We start from the raw sequence: 11,424 nt of genomic DNA, 5'->3' as shown, positions 1-11,424 counted from the left end.
GTCTGGTCTCTACCCGTCCTCAGTAAATTGGAACCCATTTCATAAAAGATGACTAATAAGAAAACCTTTCTCCTAGCACTTCCTGGTTCTCAAATTTCTAAGAAAATGGTTGTTCACGTGAATAACTAGCTCAGGGTTTATGCTGAGAGCATCTCTTGTCCATCGATCCATCCTATGCCGTTCTGACCCATCTCGTTCAACTCCACACATATTTTACTGAGTTATTACTTGGGCCTCACTGTTGTGCCATGGTTCCTTCAGGGGCTGAAGGAGCCGGGAAGGGGAAGGCATGACTAAGCCTTTCTGTTCCCTCTTTTCCTGTCCTGGGCTCGCCGTGGGCACAGTGATGGGGAGGAGGGGAAGTCAGTTGCTGGAGGGGCATCCCCATCCCCTTCTTGAGTGGGCCGCGCAGCATCCCCAGGGGAAGGGCAAGAGTGAAGAATTTCCTGGGCGGCCACATCGCCCCTCTCTGTGTCCCAAGAGAGTCCGAAGGACCTCCAGTTACATTTGGCCATTGACCACATACCTTTATCTCCTTCCTCTCCTGGGAACCCACTAGAACGATAATAAAGGAATAAAAATGTATCAATCTACAAGGACAAAGAGAATAGGAGAGTGACAACAGCGGGTTAGTGATTTCAACTTCTTCAAGTACTTTTCAGGTGGGAGGAAGCAACTGGTGGGATGAAAGCAATGGATGGGGCGGAGCAGCTGTTAGCTGGGCTCCTTGTGTGTTGTTGAAAGTGTGCGCTCAGAGGGGGCCACACGTGTGGGTCAGATGACCTGATCACCACCCCATCTCTGCTGTGAATTCTCAGCACGACCTTGGCAAAGGCAGTTTCCTTTTTCTGAGACTCCTTTTTTCCCATCTGTACGATGAAGAGCATATACTGGACAGGTGATTCTCATCTTCTGGAGCCCAAATTACCTGGAGTTTTTTCCCCTAATATGTATAGGCATGTATGTTTTGATTCTGATTCTGAAATGGGCCAAGACATTCGCAGTTTTTCAAAAGCTCTCCCAGGAAACTTTAAGAGCCACTGTTGTGGGTGGTCTTCAAGGGCCCTTTCAACTCGGACGTGCCAGGACTCCCACTCAGGTGTTAGTTGGGGGAATACACTGCATGGAGGGCTTGCAGAAATACAAGACCTGCATGTGGGAGACCCAGGCACAGAGGGGCTTCGGAGGAGGCTGAATGCCTGTCTGCTGCGGATAGCAGAAGGGTCTTTGTGGAGACAACGGCATTTGAAGTGGGTGGAAAGTTCACAGAGGGAGACAGGGAGGAGGGCTCTGCCGGTGGAGGTTACAGTGGGAGCAAAATCCCGGAGATAGGAAAGCATGAGGCATGTTCACGGAATTGCAAATATTCAAACATGCAGGAATCCACGGAGACGTAACATGAGGAGCCACAAATGTCCAGGTGAGCAGCTTGTGCGTCACGCAATTGGCAATGGGAAGCCACGTAGGATTTTGAGCTAGAGAATGCATGATCAAAGTCGATCAGCCTAGCCAACCTTCTAAGGTTGTATAATGCACGTGGGCCTCATGATCTGAACACACAGGATTCGGCCCAGCTATTTTCCTTGAGCACCTACTATGTGCTACTTATGCCAAGTACTGCACACAATGTCTTCATGACTGGCCACTCTGTACCTGTACAGTCACATCTCTCTCCAGCCACTTCCTCCTTCCTGTTGCTCTCCTTATACCCCACACTCCAGCGCTCTCTGACAACTCGGAGTGAATGTGCTCCTTCCTGCGTCGCTGTCCCCATGCAAGCCCCTTCCTCTACTGCCGTGCACTTTCCACTTCAGCCCTTCCGGAGGAGACTCTGCTTGAAGAACATTCCCCTGGGAGGCTTCTCTGATGGCTGTGGGCAGCTCCCATCCTCCTCTGTGCCCTCCATATGGCACATCTCCTGCTGTCCATACAATGGGTGGCTTTTACTTGTTTATCTGTGAGTTGAAGGACAGTGGCTCGAGATCAGTGCATCTCACTGATCTTCCCTGGGGCTAACCAAGGACCTAGAACAATGCAAGCTGCTGAAAAGTGCGGAGTGATTTGGAAAAACAGAAATAGCATAATATCTGGGCCAGGCATTGACAGAGCAGATCGCACACCCAGGAGATACACTATTTCCATTTTGCAGTGGATACCTGACTCGGGCAAGTTTATGCAACTGCTAATTTGCAGAACTGGGATTCTGGGATTCAAACAGGTGTGGCTCAGTCCTGGTCCAGAGCTCTTCTGCTGTGTTCCGGGGACAGTAGCTCCATCCCTGGATGGAAAGGCGTGGGGTTAGAGAAGCCACAAACAGGCCACTTCCTCTCACTCACCTTTCTCCACTTCCCACTCAGTCGGGACGGCTCCTACTCATTTTCTCCAGATCCTTATCTGCTCCTGCACTCGGACAAGTTTCCTCACACCTCGCACACCACCCAGGAGAGGTGGGGAAAGGAGTTTTCCATGTGGTCACTGAGTAACTCTTCTCCTTGTGACTTCCCCGCCTCTGCACCAGGGCCTGGGAAACCCCACCCAGGTCATCTAATAAAAGCTCTGGGCACCGCAGGATGGGCCAGGGGAGAGCTCTTAGCTTCACCAGACACTTGGAGACCACTCCAGGGAGGCCTGCGCCAGACTGCCCGAGATGAAGCTCATCACCATGGCCCTGGTGTGCCTGCTGCTGGCCGGGATGTGGCTGCCGGACGTGGACAGCAAGAGCAGTGAGTGTGGCTGGGGTCACTTTGCATCCCCGTGGGGAGGGCAGAAATGAGGCAGGCGCTCTGGGGTTGGGGGCAGGGCTCACCCTGAACTCACCACCTCCATTTGCCCTCCTCCAGGAAGAATTCTTCCTGATGAGGATTGGAGGGTTTGGATGGTGGGGGCCGGGGGCCAGTAGGAGAACCATGCGATTGGGGCAAACAGACAGCTGGGCTGCTAGCTTCAGCAAAAGGAGGCCCTGGCTCATGCAGACTCTGCACACTGCTAGAGGGGAGCTGTGAGGTTATTCAGGCCGAGCTGTGAGGCCCGAGGTCCAGAGGAGGAACTTGGTCTTGCCTCCATAGCGTAACAAGTAATGGGAGGAATCTGAGGTCAGGACTCAGGGCTGTAACAGTTGGCTAACCCCAGGCAAGTCACTTTACCTCTCAAACTCCGGTTTCTCCATCAGTGAAATGGGTTTGATAATGCCTACCCTCCGAGGCTGCTGAGAGAATACTGACCTAACACCAGACACACGGAAGTGGCTTTATAAACAGTACAGCTAGGAGGAAGGAGCCAGGATTGGAATGCCAGTCTCTTGGGGGTGGGGGCTGGGAGGGAGTGTACAAACTGGCAGAGTGCGGCTTGGGGCCAGGACTGAACTGAGGACCCGGGGAGGAGGGCATCCTGGAGAGTGAGTGGGGAGCTAGTTAGTTCCTGGAAGCTCTTCCCTTGTCATTTCTTCTGTCTGAACTCCTTGAACTCCTAACCCTGCCCCAAACGCATGGACCGCAGTTGTCCTGCATGCACCCAGAGCATGGGGTCCAGAGCCCTTGAACCCCAATATTGGGGCAGAACCATACATTCGTGGTAGGGTGTCAGACCTGGAAGAGCCTTTAGAAATCAGTCTAAGAAGTCTTTTTCTACAGATGGGAAGTCTAGGGCCCAGGTGAGGGCTCATCTCGATCAAGGCCACACAGTTGGTTTGTAGGGAGCTGGGATCTGCATCCCAGCGTCCTGACTCTTTGCCTAAATACAGAACCAGGTGGCCAATAAGACAGACCTGCACCACGGCCCTCTAGATGTCATCCTAAAGCCTGGGTCTGTCCTGGAAGGGGCTTTTTTTTTATTCTTCCTGGATGAGAGGAATGAAGTCTAGGTTGAGAAATGGATGCAAACCACGTTTGTGCTTCTCTTCTAGTGCACGTGTCATCCTCCAATTGTTGCTTTATATTTGTGAAGAAAAAGATTTCCCAGCAGAAAATCCAGTGTTACAGAGACACCAGCTCTACCTGCTCCTACAAAGACGGTGTTATGTGAGTGGTTGTCCCCTGATCAATCCCTGACTTCCTGCCCGGAGAGCAGAAACCAGCCCACCTGGAGTTAGAATATCAGACGCTAGATGGCAATGTTCCACCAGATTAAGGTTTCTAGACCCGGATGGCGAGGCCGCCAAAACCTGGATGCAGAGCCGAGCGTGGGCGCTAGGGGGTGTGCCGCGCTTTCTAGCAGGTGCTTCTGCAGTGGTTTGGGTTTCTTGAGCGCCGAGATGTCAAGTATTATATCCTAATATTTTATGCCCAGAGGCAGGAATTGCTTAAAAGCTCCAAGCATTACTGCGTAATGGAAAGAATGAAGGGGTCACGATTAGTTCCTGCCTCTGGATTTGCCAACCTATAGTCTTGGTGACCTTGGGCAGGTAACTCTTCTGCACTTCATTATCTGGGTGCTCCTTTGCACTCCTTACCTGGGAAGTGCAGTAAATATGACAGCTGCATCACAGGGTCATCATGAGGCTGGACTGAGGTAGCTTACACTTGCCACTCAGTGTCTATGAGTCACTTTCATGTATATTATCTCCGCTAACACTCTTGGGGCACACATTTTCCTTATCATGAAAACTGGGGTTCAGGGAGGTAGAGAGATTTACCTAAGGTCACTCAGATAGTAAAGGGCAGAATGGGTCTATAGTTTGGACAATAGCCAAGTTTAGGAGGCGGGCAGATCTGAAAAGAAACACACACACACACATACACATAGACACACACGCACACACGTACATACACACACAACGAGTCCAAAACAATGACTGAGGGTCCCAGATGGACACAAACGCATGAAGATATGGAGCAGGGGTCCCTTGGAGATATTCTAGGAGGAGAATTTTCCGTGCTAGCTAATCCTCAGAATGTCTTCAGCCTCCGGCCCTACTCTGATACACCGAACTATAATCTCCAGGAAAGGGGTCCAAGAAACACAATTTAATAAGCTGCCCCTGAAGCTTGGGTGTTGATCCCGGTGTGTGAGCCACAGGTCTTATCAACGACTTCATATACAGACTCAGAGGGAGCAGGTTAGGGGCACCCAGCAGCAAGGAGGGGGAGATGGGACTTGTGTGTGGCACCCAGGGAGTGACTAGGTGACTCATTCCATCTTTTGTTCTCTTCCCACAGATTCAAGATGAAGGGAGGCAGAAAGAGCTGTGTCTTGAAGACAGACTCATGGGTTAAGGATTATTTAAAAAGTATGAAACGCTGCCCATCAAAGGAAGTATGAGAGGATTCCTTTCCATCCTGGACTCGGAGACCACGTGGCTTCCCCTGTCTCCCACCCCCAACCCTACACCAGTCCTTCTTCCCCATCTTTGTTGGGTCATGGAGGATCTGCGGGTCCTGATAAGCTATGTTGTCGCACTTTATGCATTTAAATTCTAGAATTTTCAACTCCTGCTCCCTTGTGCCTCTTGGACCCCACAGGGATTTCAGGGTACAAACTTGATTGGATTGAGGGGCTGGGGGCTGGGGCAAGGGGCTGAAAGGTGGGGGAGAGGAGGAGATACATTGGGCCTGGTGCCAGGAGAACTGACTTCGTGTCATAGGAGCCAATAAATGACTTACACCTGTCTGCTGACTGTCTTTGTCTAGGGGGGCAGTGTTGACTCGGGGCTGTGATGTAGTTCTCTGCCTCCAGGTTTGGCAGTGGGAGAAGGCTGGGACCCAGGGCTGGGTCCACATTTGAGGGCGGGATGTTCTCCCTCCCTGCCCTGCCCAGATGGTTCAGGGGCTGATGTTATCCGAGAGTCACAGCTGCCCTAGCTGGAGGGGATCTTGTGGGGTCATCTGCCTGTAACACATTGCTAGCCCCATTTTATAGATCAGGTAACTGAGGGCTGGAGAGGGTCGTGGGCAGGTCTGAGGATACACAGCAAGTCAGAGTCAGATCTGGTGTTAGAGCCCAGATCTCCTGCCTCCCAGGCCAGAACTCTTTCCCGTCTCCCAAGTTTCCAAGTGACTGCCTGGCACAATATGACACAGGAACCCTCTCTCCACCAGACAGACCCTGCAGCGTCGGGTAGCAGAGCCTTCTTGGGGAGGGTCCAGGCATGGGTGGATCCAGGTCTGATAGAGATGCCAACACAGCTCATCCAGAGGAGGGCGGCAGTCTCAGGAAGGGCCGGAGAATCCTCAGTGGATGCAGAGGAAGAAGAAGCCCTATCCCTTTAAAGGGGACAATCACGAGGTCCGATTCGAGTAATGTGTGAGTCTTGGGAGAATAGTAAGGGGGGGCAGTGAGTTCTGGGTGTCAGGACTGGCCCCGATTTAAAGGCCGGCTTGGTGGCTTTAGGGGAGAAGCTCTCATGTGCTATGTCCCAGAGCTTTTCCCTCTTTCCCCAGCATTCAACATGTCACAGTCTGGGCAGTTCTTCTTAAACTTCCTCCTCCCCTCCGCCTTCCTGACCACTCTGCTGGCCTGTTCCCTCTTGCCTGCACCATGGCCGTAGGCTGCTCTCAGTTCTCCTTCAGCAACTCCGTCCCGTCCACAACCATCGGCTGCTCTTCCTGGCCTCCCCTGCCCTCCCAGGGGCTCCAAAGCCTTCGGGACCTCCTTCCTGCCTTCAGAAATGGCTCCAAACTCCCTACCTTGATATTCCAATTCCTCTATAACCACGCTTCAACCTTCCTTTCTAAACATCTCTAACTTGTCCATTCTGGAACCCAAACTCTGACCATATGATGATATTCCCTCCCTGCTCCCTCTCCCCTCTTCTCTATTCTGCATCTCCTCTAGAAAAATCTTGCTATGACCGTGCTACGCCACCCTCCAAGGTCGGTTCTGCTAAGTCCCATCTTCTCTGTCAAGTCCGATGCTAATGAGGACTGGGGTCATCTGATTTTCCCCTGGGATTCAGGTGCATTCAGTGTCTGTGTTACTTCAGTGTGGAGGCCTGCCTGGTGTGAGGAGGCACAGGGACAGAGAGACCTGTCAGAAGCTAATGCTGGGGACTGGAGCTGTTGTTCTGGAATATCTTGGGCAGGTGAGCAGGCCCTCCCTGTCATCAGATGAGTCCAGGCTCGTCACGGGCAGGGTCTCTGCTACATCCGCATTCCTCTAGTGCCTCTGCCATCCACCTGTACCTCAGGGTGCCCTCTACTGGTTAACAGTTACCCCCAAAGAAAATGCCACTGTTACAGATTTTAAGCAAAATGTATTGGGGCTGGCTCGGTGGTGCAAGCGGTTAAGTGCGCACACTCTGCTGCGGCTGCCCGAGGTTTGCCGGTTCGGATCCCAGGCGTGCACCGATGCACTGCTTGTCAAGCCACGCTGTGGCGGCATCCCATATAAAGTGGAGGAATATGGGCATGGATGTTAGCCCAGAGCCAGTCTTCCTCAGCAAAAAAAAAAAAAAAAAAAGAGGAGGATTGGCAGATGTTAGCTCAGGGCTGATCTTCCTCACACACACAAAAAATGTATGTTCTGCAAAAAGTCAGCAGTCCTACAGTTGCATTCATCTTTCCATCATAACATATTCAACACCTCGCATTCACCAGACACTCTCCTCCCTTGATTGTAGGGGCCCTTCATCTCCACGATTCTCGCAGGCATGCACACAACCCTTGAGGAGTTAGACAGGAGGGAGACCTGCTGCCTATAGCTTATAGGAGAAGGAACCAACCGTCTCAAGGCCTTGCTTTACCAAAAAGATCACCAATGTTCAAAATAAACCCCAAACCAGCAACAATTCAAATAACATTAAAGACATAGTACATTTTGCATCACAAAACAGAAAGCACCCTATCTGAAAATTACAGTAAAATTAGTCCAGAGTATAGATAGTGGGGCTGGAGGAGAACAAATATTTGTTTCTTACACTCTGGCTTGGCTGGAAGAGTTCAAGTCTTCTGCGTCAGAGATTTTTGATCCAGGCGTTTCACATAAGTCTGGACCCACTTCTCCTTGGGGTCGGCACAGATGTCCTTGGCCAGTTTGGTTCTGAAGCTGTGGATGAAGGAGTGTTGGCACAGTTAGATGAAACACTTGAGGGTTTTATCCACGAGATGACTCATCGGACTCTAAAACCTGCTTGGCCCGCCTGCTCAGGTGAGGCAGCGCCCTGGGACACGAGGAGGGAGGGGTGTGGAAAGAAGGGGCCTCTGCAGGTAGTCGCTGTTTTTGTCTCCCCAGGAGAAGCTGGCCCGGCACCCGCCAAAGCAACTGTGAGGGTGTGAGCTGGCGCCCATTCAGGGAGCAGGGTGTGGAGCGTTATCTGCCCTCTCTGGGTCTGTTTATAATGTAATAATAGGAGGATTTGGATTACGTAGTCTGGTTAGATCTTATGATCTGGGGGATGTGGGAGTGGGGTGGGGTGAGGTGGGGGCAAGGTGAAGATTTTTCTACCCACATGATGGCTTCCTGGGGACACTGGCTGCTGGTGATTCGATAGCTCTTCAGCCTCTGCAAGGGGATCTTCTTATTGTTAAATGTGAAACAGCAAGTGGACAGGGCATTGAGGGCATCTAGAAACAAATAAGTCACAAAGACACAGCCTTTTGGGAGGTGCTAGGTTTTTCTCAGCTTGAATGCAGCAGGAAGTGTTGGTAGCAGAAGGAGACCAAAGAGGGAGAAGTAGGTCTTATCCACTCCAGGTCCTGGGCTCTGGCCCTAGGCCCGAGGCGGGGTGGACCTGGAACATGTAGCTCACAATTTTGAAGTCAGTTCTCTCTGCTGCACGGTGGGGACGCGTCATTGCTGACCGGGGGAGGCCAATGTGACAGGTCCTGGCTATCACCCCCAAACTGCAGAGTTTGGGAAGACCAGCTGGGGTCCAACAAAAGGCCCTGGGTTTGGAGTGGACAGCTAAGGTTTTATTCTGGCCCTGCCGTGGCCTGGAGGTGGGGGTGAGGAGGACTTTTCCTGTCCCAACCTGGGCTTCTGCTTTCTGTCTTTAAAATTAGATGTAAAATGAAGCTTTGAGGACCTGTGATTCTCTGATAGGCTGGGAAGTGAGACACTGTGGCTCAGGGCTTCCTAGAAGAAGACAAGAACAGATGGAGAGAAAGGGAGGGAAGGAGCGAGAGAGAGGGAGCTTACCCGGCTGAGCCAGCAACTGGGTGCTGAAGGCAGCTGCTGTGAGCAGCAGCCACAGGAGAGCTGTGGAGACCTTCATGCTGGAGGGTGAGGACACGAGCTTCAGTGTGAGAGAGAGTTGCAGTTTCTGGGCTTGTCTCAGCTTATCTGCTGCTCTGGCTGCTTTGCCTGCCTTTTATAGGAAACACAGAAGGTGGGGGCTCCCAGAGGGATCTTTGCCTGGGAAGGGTCAGGTCAAGTTAAGCTGAAGGGAGGGTCCTCAATCTGCTGAGCTGGAGGCTGGGCTGCCAAAGAGTTTTCCAGGAAACTAAGACAGAAGCTGTAGGCTGCAGCTTCTGTAGCTAGGCACTGTTTCCTTCCAGCTGCCCAGGCCACATTAAGAGAGCACAGATGTGCTGGCACTCATCAAAGAAAGTGAGCCAAGGAGCTGTTCCATGGCCTGGCTTTCTCCAAAATGAAAAAGGAGGCAATGAAAAATAACTCTTAGGTATTTAGTCCTGAGGAGGTATATACCATTATCATCAGGCCCACTTACAGAGGAGGACACTGAGGGTCCGAGAGCTTAAATAGCTTAATAACTTAAAGTCTCATGGGAAGTGAGTGGTGATGCTGGAATAAAAAGCTAGACTACTTACATATAATCACCAAGGCAGTTTCAAGCTTTGATTTAGCTGCAGAAGTCTTTTTCTAAGCCAAGTTTTATGTGGAAGTCCCATACTTGAGACAAATCAAAGCCAGCCTCTGGCGACAGGGGTCCCTCACATCACATATTGGTGCCCCTTTCTGCCACTCAGGCCCAGAGGGATATGGTTTGAAAACCACTGATTTGTCCAGGCCCCTTGTTTTTAGGAAGGCCCACTGGTTTTCCAGAGCTGTTGACCTGAGAGGGTTGGGGAGCCGAGCAAAGCAGTGGGCTCTCTGCTCCTGTGCCTGGCTCCCTCCTGCAAGAGGTGTGTACTTGAGCTCAGAGCTATGATGAAGTGCCACCAGGGGCACGGCGGAAGGGAGGGGACAGCTTGGACTCTGATAGGAAACCTGACAGGGTCCTTTGCCTGAGTGTCCCCATTCCACATGTTCCCTCCTGGATCCCAGATTTTGCTTACTTTTTGCAGTTACCTAGAATACTCTCCCCCCAACTTTTCATTCTTGTGAGTCTTTCCACTCTAGCAAAACAAGCCCAGTGAGAGTAAAAGAAAGGAAATGAAGAGCTAAGATTGGGCGGGCCCCTCGGCTTAGTGGTTAAGTGCGCGTGCTCCGCTGCTGGCGGCCCGGGTTCAGATCCCAGGCGCGCACTGATGCACTGCTTCTCCGGCCATGCTGAGGCCGCGTCCCACATGCAGCAACTAGAAGGATGTGCAACTATGACATACAACTATCCACTGGGGCTTTGGAGGAAAAAAAGGAGGGGGATTGGCAATACATGTTAGCTCAGAGCCGGTCTTCCTCAGCAAAAAGAGGAGGAATAGCACGGATGTTAGCTCAGGGCTGATCTTCCTCACAAAAAAAAAAAAAAAAGAGCTAAGATTAGCAAAACAGAAAAGAATATATACTAGAAAGGGTTGTTGAAGCCCAAAGTTGGTTCTTTGGCAAGCCTACAATGAAGCTAAAGCTCTCCTGAGACCGGCCAGGAGAAAAGGCACAAACAGCCAATAGCAGGAGTAGAAGAAAAGGACGTCACCACAGAGCCTGCAGACGCTGAAGATGAGAAGCATATGCTAATAACTTTAACTTAGATGAAACGGATGAATTTTTAGGAAAACATAACTTACCAGATTGCAAGAAAAAATGAAAAAAAGTAATTCAAAAACTATTTAAGGAATTGAATTAGTAATTGAAAATCTTCCCACAAAACATCCTCTGGGCTCTGAGGGCCTTAATAGCTGCTTCCCCCAAGCATTCCAAGAATGAATAGTTCCAATCTTACACAAACTCTTCCAGAGAATATCAAAAGTGTGTACACTCGTCAACTCATCTTATGAGACTTAACGTAACTTGGACGCAAAAACTTGTCAAGAGTTCTATGAGAAAAGAAGATCACAAGCTTGTCCCTCCAGACACACATTCCATTCTTTTTCATCCTCTTCTCTGGCCTGGGAAGCCAACCTCTGCAGAATGCATCAATGGGATTGCAAGTCTTCTGGCTTCAGGCTGGGTTTGGACACAGGGGAGCCCCGCAGGGCACTGGAGAGAGGGAGGAGAGCTCGGGTGAAGTACTGATGCCTCTGCTGTCTCCCCTGGGTCTCAGTCTCCATGCAGCCGTCAACCAATGGTTTCACTTCTCTCTGTGATTCTTTCCATCTAGGTTTGGGGACCATGCTCTGTCCTTTCCCCTTTGAGTCTAGGGGTGGTCACCACGCT

The 11,424-nt window shown here is 51.1% G+C and overlaps 2 protein-coding genes across 2 annotated transcripts; one reads left to right on the top strand and one right to left on the bottom strand.

The window, feature by feature from the left end:
* The first annotated feature begins 2,542 nt into the window (after window positions 1-2,542).
* Window positions 2,543-5,485, top strand: CCL1 (C-C motif chemokine ligand 1). Its single transcript, XM_004441921.3, has 3 exons — window positions 2,543-2,723; window positions 3,902-4,016; window positions 5,154-5,485. The coding sequence occupies exons 1-3, from the start codon at window positions 2,648-2,650 to the stop codon at window positions 5,254-5,256; spliced, it is 294 nt and encodes a 97-aa protein (XP_004441978.1). The 5' UTR covers window positions 2,543-2,647; the 3' UTR covers window positions 5,257-5,485.
* Window positions 5,486-7,871: 2,386 nt separating this feature from the next.
* Window positions 7,872-9,166, bottom strand: LOC101404678 (C-C motif chemokine 13). Its single transcript, XM_004441878.3, has 3 exons — window positions 9,070-9,166; window positions 8,381-8,495; window positions 7,872-7,977 (listed from the first exon to the last, which is right to left on the bottom strand). The coding sequence occupies exons 1-3, from the start codon at window positions 9,143-9,145 to the stop codon at window positions 7,872-7,874; spliced, it is 297 nt and encodes a 98-aa protein (XP_004441935.1). The 5' UTR covers window positions 9,146-9,166.
* Between the last annotated feature and the right edge of the window lie 2,258 nt (window positions 9,167-11,424).

This window comes from Ceratotherium simum, chromosome 16 (genome assembly GCF_057802395.1).
Source record: "Ceratotherium simum simum isolate JZ-2026a chromosome 16, ASM5780239v1, whole genome shotgun sequence".
In the NCBI taxonomy this organism is placed as follows: Eukaryota; Metazoa; Chordata; class Mammalia; order Perissodactyla; family Rhinocerotidae; genus Ceratotherium; species Ceratotherium simum.
Note: the sequence above shows the minus strand (reverse complement) of the source record. Positions and strands in the feature narration are given on the sequence as shown.